This window comes from Pristiophorus japonicus, chromosome 30 (assembly GCF_044704955.1).
Source record: "Pristiophorus japonicus isolate sPriJap1 chromosome 30, sPriJap1.hap1, whole genome shotgun sequence".
NCBI lineage: Eukaryota > Metazoa > Chordata > Chondrichthyes > Pristiophoridae > Pristiophorus > Pristiophorus japonicus.
In genome coordinates, this window is record NC_092006.1 from 11,881,428 (window position 1) to 11,895,238 (window position 13,811).

Below are 13,811 nucleotides of genomic sequence, written 5' to 3' on the forward strand. Positions count from 1 at the left end.
TGAACATGCTGACTTATGCTTGAGCAGTGTTCCACAGGTACCGGCCAGTCCTCTGTTGTCCCAGGCCCACGACCTGTGTGAGAACACTACCGCAGGTCGGGGCTATAAATAGAACTGGAGCGCCGGGCCCTGGAACATCGTAACGGAGGTGCGGCGAATGAGGGTACGGGGCCTAGAAGAACCGAGGGCCCAGGGGCAGCACGGGCCCAGCCCACACTGTGCGGTATGTGCGCGCACTAGGTCCGTGCAGGAGAGCAGGTCCTGGTTAACCCTTGCCACTGGACCAAGACCTCGCTCTGTCAAGCCCGTGTGGTGGCTGGTGTGCAACGGTCAGCCCACGTTAAAAAAATCCACCCACAGGCATCTTCCACCGACTCAGCTGGAGTTCAGGACTGGAACATCGAGTCCTTCATTGAAACATCTGTGAACTCATGGAAGCAAGTCATCCTGGTTCGAGGGACCACCGATGATGATGATGATGATGTCTTAGCCATTTGTCTACACTTCATCTGCGAGCACTGAGTGGCAAGGAGCTATTCGGCTGTGGCTGGCATCGCCACGCAGCCCGATCCTGTCCTGGCACAGACACTGACCAGCAGGGCAGAGTGGGAATCCTGGCTTGACGCTTCTTCGCCCCCCCCCGACTCAACACCCCGACTGCCATCTTGGCTAAGATCGGCTCTTGCCCACTAAGCCACAAAGAGGAATCACCGGGGCATTTAGTCTTTCATTTTCTGCAATTAAATACTGGGAAGACTGAAGCCATTGTCTTTTGTCCCCGCCACACACTGCGTTTCTGAGCCCCTGACTCCATCCTTCTCCCCAACTTCTGTCTGAGGCTGAACCAGACTGTTCACAACCTGGGTGTCATATTTTACCCTGAAATGAGCTTCAGACCACATATCCGCTGTATAACTAAAACCGCCTGTTTCGCCCATCTCCACCCCTGCTTCTGCTCATCTGCTGCTGAAGCCCTCATCGATGCCTTTGTTACCTCTCGACTGTTCCATGCATTCCTGGCCGGCCACCCACATTCTGCCCGTCTTAAACTAGAGGTGATCCAAAACTCGGCTGCCCCGTGTCCTAACTCGCACCGAGTCCTGCTCACCCATCACCCCCTGTGCTCACTGCCCCGTGTCCTAACTCGCACCGAGTCCCGCTCACCCATCACCCCCTGTGCTCGCTGCCCCCGTGTCCTAACGCGCACAGAGTCCCGCTCACCCATCACCCCCTGTGCTCGCTGACCTACATCGGCTCCCGGTTAAGCAATGCCTCGATTTCAAAATTCTCATCCTTGTTTACAAATCCCTCCATGGCCCTCGCCTCCTCTCTATTTCTGTAACCTCCTCCAGCCTCGACACCCCTCCCTATCTCTGTAACCTCCTCCAGCCCCGACACCCCTCCCTATCTCTGTAACCTCCTCCAGCCCCGACACCCCTCCCTATCTCTGTAACCTCCTCCAGCCCCTACACCCCTCCCTATCTCTGTAACCCCCTCCAGCCCCTACACCCCTCGCTATCTCCAACCTCCTTCCGGCCCCCTCCCTATCTCTTTAACCCCTTCCAGCCTCACAACCCCCTGAGATCTCTGCGCTCCTCTAATTCTGCCCTCCTGAGTATCCCTGATTATAATCGCTCCACCATCGGTGGCCGTGCCTTCAGCTGCCTGGGCCCCAAGCTCTGGAACTCCCTCCCTAAACCTCTCCGCCTTTCTTTCCTCCTTCAAGACGCTCCTTACAACCTACCCCTTTGACCCAGCTTTTGGTCATCTACCGTAATTTCTTATGTGGCTCGGTGTCAAATTTATTTGTTTTGTCTTAACACTGCTATGAAGCGCCTTGGGACATTTTACTACGTTAAAGGCGCTATATAAATGCAAACTGTTGAATGTCTTAAACCCCACGTGCGATGGTGAAAATATTACCGAGGAACGACATAATTATTGCCGGCCTGGACTTTGAACCAGGGCTGTACCCCGTCCTTAAAATTGAAACCGCCTCTCCCCGGGGCTGGAGAGGAACAGCTTCACATAAGAACATAAGAAATAGGAGCAGGAGTCGGCAATACGGGCCCTCGAGCCTGTTCCGCCATTTAATACGATCATGGCTGATCCGATCATGGACTCAGCTCCACTTACCTGCCCGCTCCCCATAACCCCTTATTCCCTTATCGTTTAAGACGCTGTCGATCTCGGTCTTAAATTTATTCAATGTCCCAGCTTCCACAGCTCTCAGAGGTAGCCACAGATTTACAACCCTCTGAGAGAAGAAATTTCTCCTCATCTCAGTTTTAAATGGGCGGCCCCTCATTCTAAAATTATGCCCCCTAGTTCTAGTCTTCCCCCATCAGTGGAAGCATCCTCTCTGCATCCACCTTGTCCTGCGGAGTCGGGGCTGGTTACATTCACTGCGGCTGTCTGTCTATGTGTAACCTCTTGTGCGTGGTGATGTTCCCCAGGGGCCCCGGGAAGAAACCGGCAGAAGGCAAGGGGAGGAAGAATAAAGCACCGTCTCTGAATTACACCGCAGCGCGACTGCAAGAGAAGGGGGTGCTGCTGGAGATCGAGGACCTACCAGTCAGCCAGTAAGTCGGAGGGGGTGGGGGGGGGGGGTTTGTGGAGCTTCTTGCTTTGATTTTTGCCTGTAAATTGTGAACGAGTATTAGAAACATAGAAAATCGGAGCAGGAATAGGCTATTCGGCCCTTCGAGCCTGCACCGCCATTCAATATGATCACGGCTGATCCTCTATCTCAACGCCATATTCCCGCTTTCTCCCCATACCCCTTGATGCCTTTTGTGTCTAGAAATCTATCTATCTGCCTCTTAAATATATTCAGTGACTTGGCCTCCACAGCCTTCTGTGGTAGAGAATTCCACAGGTTCACCACCCTCTGAGTGAGAACATTTCTCCTCATCTCAGTCCTAAATTTCCTAGCCCGTATCCTGAGACTGTGACCCCTTGTTCTAGACTTCCCAGCCCCGGGGGAAACATCCTCCCCGCATCCAATCTGTCCAACCCCGTCACAATTTTATACATTTCAATGAGATCCCCTCTCATTCTTCTAAACTCCAGTGAATACAGGGCCAGTCGACCCAATCTCTCCTCATACGACAGTCCTGCCATGCCAGGAATCAGTCTGGTGAGCCTTCGCTGCCCTCCCTCTGTGGCAAGTATATCCTTCCTTAGGTAAGGAGACCAAAACTGCTCACAATACTCCAGGTGCGGTCTCACCAAGGCCCTGTATAACTGGAGTAAGACATCCTTGCTCCTGTACTCAAATCTTCTTGCAATGAAGGCCAACATACCATTTGCCTTCCTAACTGCTAGCTGCACCTACATGTTTACTTTCAATGACTGGTGTCCAGGGACCCAGGTCCCTTTGTACTTTGCTTAATTTGAAAGTTAGCCGGTTTCAAAAAGGCTCACAAGATGAGTGTTAATTTTGAGAGAGAGAGAAAGAAAGTTATGACTATTTCTATTGATGAAATTTTAATCCCTCGACCAGCATCGCCAAATCAGATTATCACGTCACTGTGTGTGGGAGCTTGCTGTGCGCAAATTGGCTGTCGTGTTCCCCACATTGCAACAGTGACCACACTCGAAAAGGTACTTCATTGGCTGTAAAGCGCTTTGGGGTGTGTTACTCGGTTTGAGGCGCTATATCAGTGCAAGCTGTTGAATGTCCCAGCGGGACAGTATGGTCAGCTGGGCTCGGCTGAGGCACCAGTCTGTCCTCCACACCTCGCCCGCGTGGCACTGGCCAATGGCAACGCTCGCTGCGCAGAGGTCTGGAGGTTCCGCGCTGACTGCTCGTCGCCTTTCACAGCGAAGAATCCACGCACACACAAAACTTTAAATAGGCCGCGCAGCCGTTAAAGGGACTCCCACACACACACAAACACATTAGCGGGAACGTGGGTGGAGAGAGAAAGCTGCGTTAACACAGATCCACCATTGGGCTCCTGGCTGGGAATGGTGCGTGCCACGGAGAGGAATTAAGAAAAAAAAACTCCCAATCGTTATACAAAAGAGAGAGAAAGCTATAATTAGCAGAATAAGGCGATTAAGCAGTGCAGTGCTATATAATAATCAACTTTCATGTCTATCAAAGCAGCAGAGGGGTGTGGGTGGGGGGGAAAGAGGGTCGGGGCATTTTGTTCCAACTGAGATGAGACACAACACAGTCTAGTTACAGCAAGGCACAGGCACACAGTGCAAAAATGGTCAACGTCACTGATGATCACTCGACTGGTGTGCAAAGAGGAAATGTCAGCGGCTCAAAAGAGATAAATACTTGAAGGGGAGGAAATGGCAGAGCTGTGGGGAAAGAGCGGAGGCGCGAATCATAGCACCAGCGATGACAATGTCATCACGGTACACGACGACCCCTTCCCGCCGGGAGTTGGCCAGCAACCCCTCCGTGTGGCCGCCGACGCCCGCACTGGCCTCGGGGTCCACTCCCCGTGAGGGGCTTTAATCTGAATTTCGCTTCTGGGACCGGGCGTCGGCACCACGACAATAGCAATTCCAACCCCGAAGATTCTATTCGGAGATTGTCGGTTGAGGCACATTGTCAGCACCGTTAACCTGTGTTGGGCCTCATCTTGCAGTGATTCACAGGGCAGTATGGCAGGAGCTGTATCCTGCACCCATGCTGTCTTTACCCGACCTGGGAGTGTTTGATGGAACAGCGTACAGGGAGGTTTACTCTATCTAACCCCCTGTACCTGCCCTGGGAATGTTTGATGGATCAGTGTAGAGGGAGCTTTACTCTGTATCTAACCCCCTGTACCTGCCCTGGGAGTGTTTGATGTGACAGTGTAGAGGGAGCTTTACTCTGTATCTAACCCCCTGTACCTGCCCTGGGAATGTTTGATGGATCAGTGTAGAGGGAGCTTTACTCTGTATCTAACCCCGTGCCGTACCTGCCCTGGGAGTGTTTGATGGGGCAAGTAGGGAAACAGATTTTTATACACTTCAATGAGACTCCCTCTCATTCTTCTAAACTCCAGTGAATACGGGCCTAGTCGACCCAATCTCTCCTCATACGACAGTCCCACCATCCCATTGTGCAAACTCAGGAAGCGGAGTGGCAGAGAAGTGACGCGCTGCTCTCCCTCGGAGGCGCTCGGCGAGCGCAGTACTGATCTCGATGGGCAAATCGGCATGAAATGCGCCATGCCCTTCCGTACCCAGTTGCTGCTCCTGTTGGGCAGCCTCGCACAGCACCGCAGATCTGAGCAGCACTCACTTCCCCGGCCAAATTACATACACCAGCACGCTGGGGTGCTGGGAGCCGGGTGTGCAGAACCGGTGTTTGACTCTGTAGAATGGAGCTGTGCCTGTTATAATGGCGGGCACCCCTTTAAACGCAGATCGAAGGTTGTATTCAACAGCGTGATCTATAGGTGCAGACTGTTTCCTTCTCTAGAGGCGTAAATGAGGAGCAATATGGCGTTGGTTTGTGGCACGGGTCTTAGCCGTGGCTCAATGTGTCGCGCTCTCCCCTCTGCATCAGAGGGTGGTTTGTTCGAGTCCCACTCCTGAGGCTTGAGTCCATAATCCAGGCTGACACTCCCAGGGGTAGTACTGAGGGAGCGCCACACTGCCGGAGGTGCGATACTGAGGGAGTGCCGTACTGTCGGAGGTGCGGTACTGAGGGAGCACCACACTATCGGAGGGGCCAGTACTGAGGGAGCGCTGCACTGTCAGAGGGGCAGTACTGAGGGAGCGCCGAACTGTGGGAGGGGCAGTACTGAGGGAGTGCCGCACTGTCGGAGGGGCAGTACTGAGGGAGCGCCGAACTGTAGGAAGGGGCGGTACTGAGGGAGCGCCCCACAGTCGGAGGGGCAGTACTGAGGGAGCGCCGCACTGTTGGAGGTGCCGTCTTTCAGATGAGACGTTAAACCGAGGCCCCGTCTACGCTCTCGGGTGGATGTAAAAGATTCCATGGCCACGCTTGCAAGAAGAGCAGGGGGGGTTCTACCTGGTGTCCTGGGGTCAATATTTATCCTCCCTCAACCAACATCACTAAAAGCAGATGATCTGGGTCATTATCACATTGCTGTGTGTGGGAGCTTGCTGTGCGCAAATTGGCTGCCACGTTTCCCACATTACAACAGTGAGCACATTCCCCCACCACCCCCCCCCCCCTTCCAAAAAAAGTACTTCATTGGCTGTGAAGCGCTTTGGAATATTCTTCCCGTTGCAGTGCCCGGCTATTAAATCGATCCAATGTCCTCCGTCCTCACTCAATTGTCGGAGCTTATTGTGTAAGAAAATCCCTCAAACCTTGCCCTTCACAGCCCACAGCCTGTGCCCTGCAATTTTCAGAGTACTGGCGCACCTTTTCCACCATGCCAAGGCACTTGGCATGCTTGTACTGAATTCCTCTCTGCCTGTTAATGCAGGCAAGGCGTTGCTAACCTCAAACGGGTCAACGGCAGACTGTAGTACACGTGTGTTGGTCCGAAAATACCCCCCCCACCCCCGGTTGTGTTTCAGTCTGTATACAGTTTGCGATCGCTCCTCCGCTTGTTTAATTATTCCAATCAACTAAATCGGACATGTGGACGAGTTGTCATCATCATAGGCGGTCCCTCGAACGAGGATGACTTGCTTCCACGTGAGTTCACAGGTGTTTCGATGAAGGACCCGATGTTCCAGTCCTGAACTCCCAGTTGAGGGGGTGGAAGATGCCTGTGGGTGGATTGTTTTAACGTGGGGTGACCGTTGTACACCAGCCACCACACGGGGCTTGACAGAGCGAGGTCTTGGTCCAGCGGCAAGGGTTAACCAGGACGACTGGAGACTGCTCTGCTGCACGGACCGAGTGCGCTCACATATCGCACAGTGTGGGCTGGGCCCGTGCTACCCCTGGGCCCTCGCCTCTTCTGGGCCCTGTATCCTCAGTCGCCGCACCTCTGCCACGATCTCCCACCGTCATCTCTCGCTGCGAGTGGGGCGGTAAGTAGCACACCGTGACGGAGCGGCGATCGCGCTGTAATTATTCCGTCGGGGGGATTCTTTACAACAACAACTTGGGTGGTGAAATGCGGTGGTTTAGCGCCCCCAGACAGGAACCGCCTCCCGAGCGCTGCGCTGTCGGCGCCTGCCGCGAGTCTCGGTGCCGGTTTACATGGCGGCGCTGACGGTTTGCACTCGCTCGCGCCGAGTGCGCAATGTCCCCGTATCCACCACATTCGCAAACTTGGCTCTTCCGCCTGCCGTAGCACCTAGCGCTGAGCCCGGCAGGGCAAAGCAGTCGGTCCGGCGACAATCCCGGGCCGATATCGTCCGCAGAGCAAGGCAAGTGCTGAAATGTCTTTCTTTTTTTTTAACGTCTATTTGTGGCAGCAGTGGGGATGTGTGGGTGAAATTTTCACACAAGATTTTTTTTTCCCCCTTTTTCAAGTGCAGCTGAGCGCCCAGAAATTGAGCAACCTCCTGCGTTACCGCGGCGTTGGCGCCCAAAGTGGACTGCAACGTTTCTCGCAACGCTCCACTCTCCTGTTGGGGCGATACAACTGAATATCGTACTTTGAGGTGGTAGATTTCACCCGGCGCTAAAGTAGCATCATCATCATCATAGGCAGTCCCTCGGTGCCGAGGAAGACTTGCTTCCACTCTTAACACGAATCCTTAGGTGACTGAACAGTCCAATACGAGAGCCACAGTCCCTGTCACAGGTGGGACAGACAGTGATTGAGGGAAGGGGAGGGTGGGACTGGTTTGCCGCACGCTCCTTCCGCTGCCTGCGCTTGGTTTCTGCACGCTCTCGGCGACGAGACTCGAGGTGCTCAGCGCCCTCCCGGATGCACTTCCTCCACTTAGGGCGGACTGGTCTTTGGCCTAGGTGTCGGTGGGGATGTTGCACTTTATCAGGGAGGCTTTGAGGGTGGTCCCTTGTAACGTTTCCTCTGCCCACCTTTGGCTCGTTTGCCGTGAAGGAGTTCCGAGTAGAGCGCTTGCTTTGGGAGTCTCGTGTCTGGGGCATGTGGACAATGTGGCCCTGCCCAGCGGAGCTGGTCGAGTGTGGTCAGTGCTTCGATGCTGGGGATGTTGGCCTGGTCGAGGACGCTAACGTTGGTGCGTCTGTCCTCCCAGGGGATTTGCAGGATCTTGCAGAGACATCGTTGGTGGTATTTCTCCAGAGATTTGAGGTGTGTACTGTACATGGTCCATGTCTCTGAGCCATACAGGAGGGCGGGTATTACTATGCCTCGATGCGGGCGGCTCTGAATTTCGGCCCCCTTGTGTTTATACAGCACCTTTAACCCAGTAAAACATCCCAAGGCGCTTCACGGGAGCGAGGATGAGACCGGTCCTTCTGCAGTTGACAGATTTGCCACCTTTCTCATTCCAGGTTTAAGAATGTGATTTTCGACATCGTGCAGGGCGAGGAGGTGGGGAGCTTCGACGTGAAGGCCAGATTCATGGGTGTGGACATGGAGAAGTTCCAGCTCAAGTACCAGGTGAGATCTGCGCACGCACCGTTCCCTCCGGCTCACGGGCCTTTCAGTCACCAGCGAGGGTTCGTGCTGGGGGAGGAGGGCGACGGGGGGGGGGGGGGGGCTGGTAATGTCCATGTTGCAATTGAGCAGAGCCCAGGCTGCGATCGCCCACCCCTTTTAAGCTAAATAGCCTGCCCCACACCCGCTTTCTCAGCTGACACTTGGAGATAGCCCAGTTGAGAGTGCGGGGGGGCTGCGGGTTACCAGAGGCTGCTGCACCGACGGGAGAGGCAGGGAGAACACTGAATTGGATGCGAGAGTGTTTTATTGTTGGTGAGTAAGGGAACTCTCTCCAATGTAAAGTGCTGTGCTCCACTGAATTTCCAACTCCCACCAGTGTAACTACTGGTCTGTGCTACCCCTGTGTGCTATTCGCTAGCAGTCAGCATGCAAGTCACACTGGCACTCTCATATTATTCGGTCCCTGTGACATCCACTCTTGCAGTGACACATCTCATTGAACATAACATTAGAAACAGGAGCAGGAGTTGGCCATTCGGCCCCTCGAGCCTGCTCGGCCATTTAATAAGATCATGGCTGATCTGATCATGGACTCAGCTCCATTTCCCTGCCCGCTCCCCATAACCCTTCACTCCCTTATCGCTCAAAAATCTGTCTATCTCCGCCTTAAATATATTCAATGACCCAGCCTCCACAGTTGTCTGGGACAGAGAATTCCAAAGATTCACGAGAAGAATTTCCTCCTCATCTCCGTCTTAAATGGGTGACCCCTTATTCTGAGACTATGCCCCCTAGTTCTAGATTCCCCCACGAGGGGAAACATCCTCTCTGCATCTACCCTGTGGCCCCCTCAGAATCTTATACCTTTCGATAAGATCACCTCTCATTCTTCTAAACTCCAATGAGTAGAGGCCCAATCTGCTCAACCTTTCCTTATAAGACAACCCCCTCATCTCAGGAATCAACCGAGTGAACTTTCTCTGAACAGCTTCCAATGCAAGTATATCCTTCCTTAAATACGGACACCAAAACTGTACGCAGTACTCCAGGTGTGTACAGTTGAATGCACTAACCGGCTGACAGGAAGCAATGCTGTGCAATTGCAGGGCTGAGCGGCAAGGGTGATTTAAAAAAAAAAAAAAAAAATTCTCTACCAATTATCCTCCCTCTAATTTCTCACTCGTCGGTGAGTATTGGGTTATTTGACTGTGGTAGTATCACTGCGAGTCCACTGTCACAATGTGTACACTCTCTCTCTCTCTCTCTCTCTCACACACACACACACACACACACACACACACACACACACACACACACACTCTGTTCTCTCTCTCTCTCTCTGTTCTCACCCCCCCCCCCCCCCCTCTCTTCTCACCCCCGTGCGGGGCTGATTTTTGTTGGAACCTGAGACCGTCTGGCCCTTGTGCCTAATGGCTAGTGGGTTACCCATTGGAGGAGCTCTAGCAGAGAATGTCACAGAATGAATCCTCGAATGGTTACAGCACAGGAATTGGCCGTACGGTCCGTCGAGTCTGTGCCGGCTCTCTGCAACAGCGCCTCAGCTCTTCCCACTCCCTCCTCGCACTTTCCTCATAGCCCTACAAATATTTTTCCTTCAGATATTTATCAAACTCCCTTTTGAAAGCCACGATTGAATCTGCCTCCCCCACCCTCTCAGGCAACACATTCCAGATCCTAACCACTCGCTGCGTAAAAACGTTTTCCCTCGTGTCGCCTTTGGTTCTTCCAATCGCCTTAAATCTGTGTCCTCTGGTTCTTGACCCTTCCACCAATGGGAACAGTTTCTCTCTCTCATCTGTCCAGACCCCTCGTGATTTTGAATACCTCGATCAAATCTCCTCTCAACCTTCTCTGCTCTAAGTCCCAGCTTCTCCAGTCTATCCCCGTCACTGAAGTCCCTCATCCCTGGAATCATACTCGTAAATCTTTTCTGCATCCACTCTTAAGACTTTCACATCCTTCCTGACCGATCCCTGACGTGCTTTGCTCCCTGAGCAGTGTTCCCCACCGTGGCTACCCTTCCCCGGTTTCCATCGCTCCACCATTGGCGGCCGTGCCTTCGGCTGCCTGTGCCCTGAGCTCTGGAATTCCCTCTCCTCGATTGAGATGCTCCTTAAAACCGACCTCTATGACCAAGCCCCATCCTAATATCTCCTTATGTGGCTCGGTGTCAAATTTTGCTGAATCCTCCCGCGGAGCGCCGTGGGATGTTTTACTGTGTTAAAAGACGCTGCATAAATGCCGTGGATTCGGAGGGAAGCGTGAATTCTCGTCTGTCCTTCCCCCCCCCCCCCCCCCCCCCAGGACCTCCTCCAGCTGCAGTACGAGGGCGTGGCCGTGATGAAGATGTTCGACAAAGCCAAGGTCAACGTCAACCTGCTGATCTTCCTGCTCAACAAGAAGTTCTTCAAGAAATGAGAGGGAGGGAAGAAGCACCCCCGCTTGGCTCTGTCTCCGGCCACACAGGGATATTCCCCAGCCCCCACCCCTTGCCTGTTTGTATCCTCGCAGAAGCACGGGTTTAAATCGGTAGCATGCTCAGAAGTAGTGCAGTGGAGTACCTGCGGGGGAAAACTGCATTTATTTATACATTTATATATATATATACATATCACTAAGGATAGCGAGCGGAAATCTGGAACCATTGCATTGACGTGCGACTACAGAATCAGGCTCTTTACTAAAGGTTCAGAGGTCGCTCCTGATTTTGCGGCTGATTTTACCGCCTCAACTTGCAAAATTCAAGGGCTTTCTTCCCCCCAAAGATGAGAGAGCAGCACTAAAAGAGGCTTGTCCTCGGGCGGCGAGGGAAGCCGACTCAATATTCCCCGCGCGAGACTGCCGGCGTTCCTGGCGCCTGAAAATGAACACCAACCACGTTTGCGAGAATTTCAGTGACCCCGCACCCACACTCCCCCTGCCACAAATAACTAAGACGCTAAATAAATTAAACGTAACTACTTTGCCTTGCTCTCCAGACGACACCGCCCCGGGGGTCCCCCGATGTGCCGATAGCTTTCCCATCGGGAAAGCCGGCCGTCGAACTGAAGCTTGCTGCCGCGCCGACAAGGGGGGTGTTGTTGCGCGCTCGATGACGTCACCGCGTGGGTGTCGGTAGAGCGTGCAGCGGTACCTCTTGGCACGGCCCCCCACACCGCCCGGCTAAAGTTTCCGGGAGTCGAGCACACTGCGTCGGTAAGTCCTCAGCCGCCCGTCTTCGGCGCGAGCGGGTGACACTTATAAACCGAATTCCGGCCCCTTGGTGTTGGATCTGCTCGTTCAGGGGCTGACCACGGACCCGGGGCTGAATATCTGGGAGTGTTTCCCTGAGCCGCGGGTGTTATGTTGGCAACGGCCCTGACGCATCGAGCCTGCTGATGCAGGGCCAGCGGTAACTGAATCCGCTTCCCGTGAGGCCTGTACCACGAGCGCTTCCCACACCCACAACCCCCCACCCCTGGGGTCTTCCAAAACCAGGGGTGTGTCCGCACGCTCGCTGGCTCGGCCCCGCGCACGCAGCCCCACGAGACACGGCAATCCAGCCCAGGCAACTCTGTTCCATCTGCACCCGTTTCTCCCTCGCTGGTTTGCCCCGGCTTGGTGCTCCCGGCGCTTTGGGTAGAGCTGTTCCCAGCGCCGTAGGTGGCTCATTCCGAATATCGGCAGCCTCCCGACGTGCCAGGATTGGAATTCAGACAGAGTCTCGGCACTCCCCGGGTACACACCTCTGTGGCTGAGATCCGGACACCTCCTCTCCCACCCCCCAAAAAAACACTACAGCAACCTGCTTTACAATGCATAGGAGCAGGAGTCGGCCATTCGGCCCCTCGAGCCTGCTCCGCCATTCAATAAGATCATGGCTGATGTAACCTTGGCCTCAACGCCACTTCCCTGTAACCCTTCACTCCCTTATCGTTCAAAAATCTGTCTACACCTTGAATATGTTCAATGACCCAGCCTCCACAGCTCTGTGAGGCAGAGAATTACAAAGATTTACCACCCTCGGTGAGAGAAGAAATTCCTCCTCATCTTCGTTTTTTGAGCCAGATTTTTGGAATCGAGGGATCGGGCGGAAAAGTGGAATTGAGGTCGATTATCAGCCAAGGTCTCATTGAATGGCTCGAGGGGCGCTAGGCCCAACTCTTGCCCCGAATTCTTGTGTTCTCAACCGGGCATGACTCCTCGGGGTCTCACACACAGCAGTTTTATTTTTGAAATGAGGATTTTATTTTTAAAAGATCAAATTGCGTCTATTCTTTGCCGACTCCCCGTTTAGCAAATCAGCCAAACAAAGTTTTATTTTTTTAAGTTCGAGGTTCAACGCCTACAGCAGACAACTCGTTCCCCGCCCCCTCGCGCCCTGGCCTGCTATATGAGCCACAGAATCAGGTTTATGATGAAGGGGCCATTGTATCGGGCTCCTCTGGTATCGGGGAGCCATTGAAGAACGCTCCCTACGTTGGCTGTCCCTTCCAACGGGGAGGGCTATAGTGATCGCCGTGGCTGGACTCCGGCTATCTACGCCTGCTGCTCGATCCTGGAGGTCCCGGACGCTGGGGGCAGAAGCTAGGATTCTGAGCGGAAACAAATCACTTCCCTTCTCCCGCCCCACCAACCCCCCCCCCACCCTGTGTAGGGGGGGTTGCAGCAGCGATTGAGTTAATTAACGGCAGTCAGGGAATGAAATAAATCAATAAATATCGATTGCAGGATCCTTGGACGGGTGCAGAGGCAAACCTTACGGTCTTAGGCTAGTAATGCTAAATTTTGAAGTCTGAAATTTTATGTATTTTATATTTTAAAATTTTATGAAATTTTAATCGAAACAATTATGGTTTTAAAAAAAAAAAAAAGTTTTAAAACCCCTGTACTTTGGGCCAGTGTACAGATCGTACACTCGGGAGTTCTCGGTCGGCAACACTCTCCCACTCTGGGTCAGCGATTTGTGGCTTCGAACCCCGTTCTCGGACACAAGCATATCACCGAGCGCCCCGGCACTGCACCGGGGAGGAGGCGGGAGATGTTGAATTGTCGGACTTTTAGTGCTTGGGCGTTAAGGTCCCGTAGCCCGATTGGAAGAAGGTGTCCCTGGCCAAGGTTCCTCCCTCGGCCAACGTTACTGCAGACTCACGGGCCGTTGGTGCTGGTTATGGGACAATGCTGGCACACAGTGACAATCGAGTAACTGTTGCCCTGCTCCTAGAGTCATTGCTTGTTTGAAGAGCTTTTGAGACATTACGATGATGGGATTCGGTCCCTCTGTTTACAAACCCTCTCCAGGAGTTGCAGTGATGTTGATCGAGGGATAAATATTGG

The 13,811-nt window shown here is 53.5% G+C and overlaps 1 protein-coding gene across 1 annotated transcript in view; it reads left to right on the top strand.

Moving 5' to 3' along the window:
* Positions 1-13,315, top strand: part of iqgap3 (IQ motif containing GTPase activating protein 3) — a 153,352-nt gene extending 140,037 nt beyond the window's left edge. The window contains exons 36-38 of the mRNA XM_070868690.1: positions 2,457-2,582; positions 8,366-8,474; positions 10,800-13,315. Coding sequence (XP_070724791.1) covers positions 2,457-2,582; positions 8,366-8,474; positions 10,800-10,913 — 349 coding nt within the window. The 3' untranslated portion in view covers positions 10,914-13,315. The remainder of the gene's footprint in view (positions 1-2,456; positions 2,583-8,365; positions 8,475-10,799) is intronic.
* Positions 13,316-13,811: the final 496 nt, after the last annotated feature.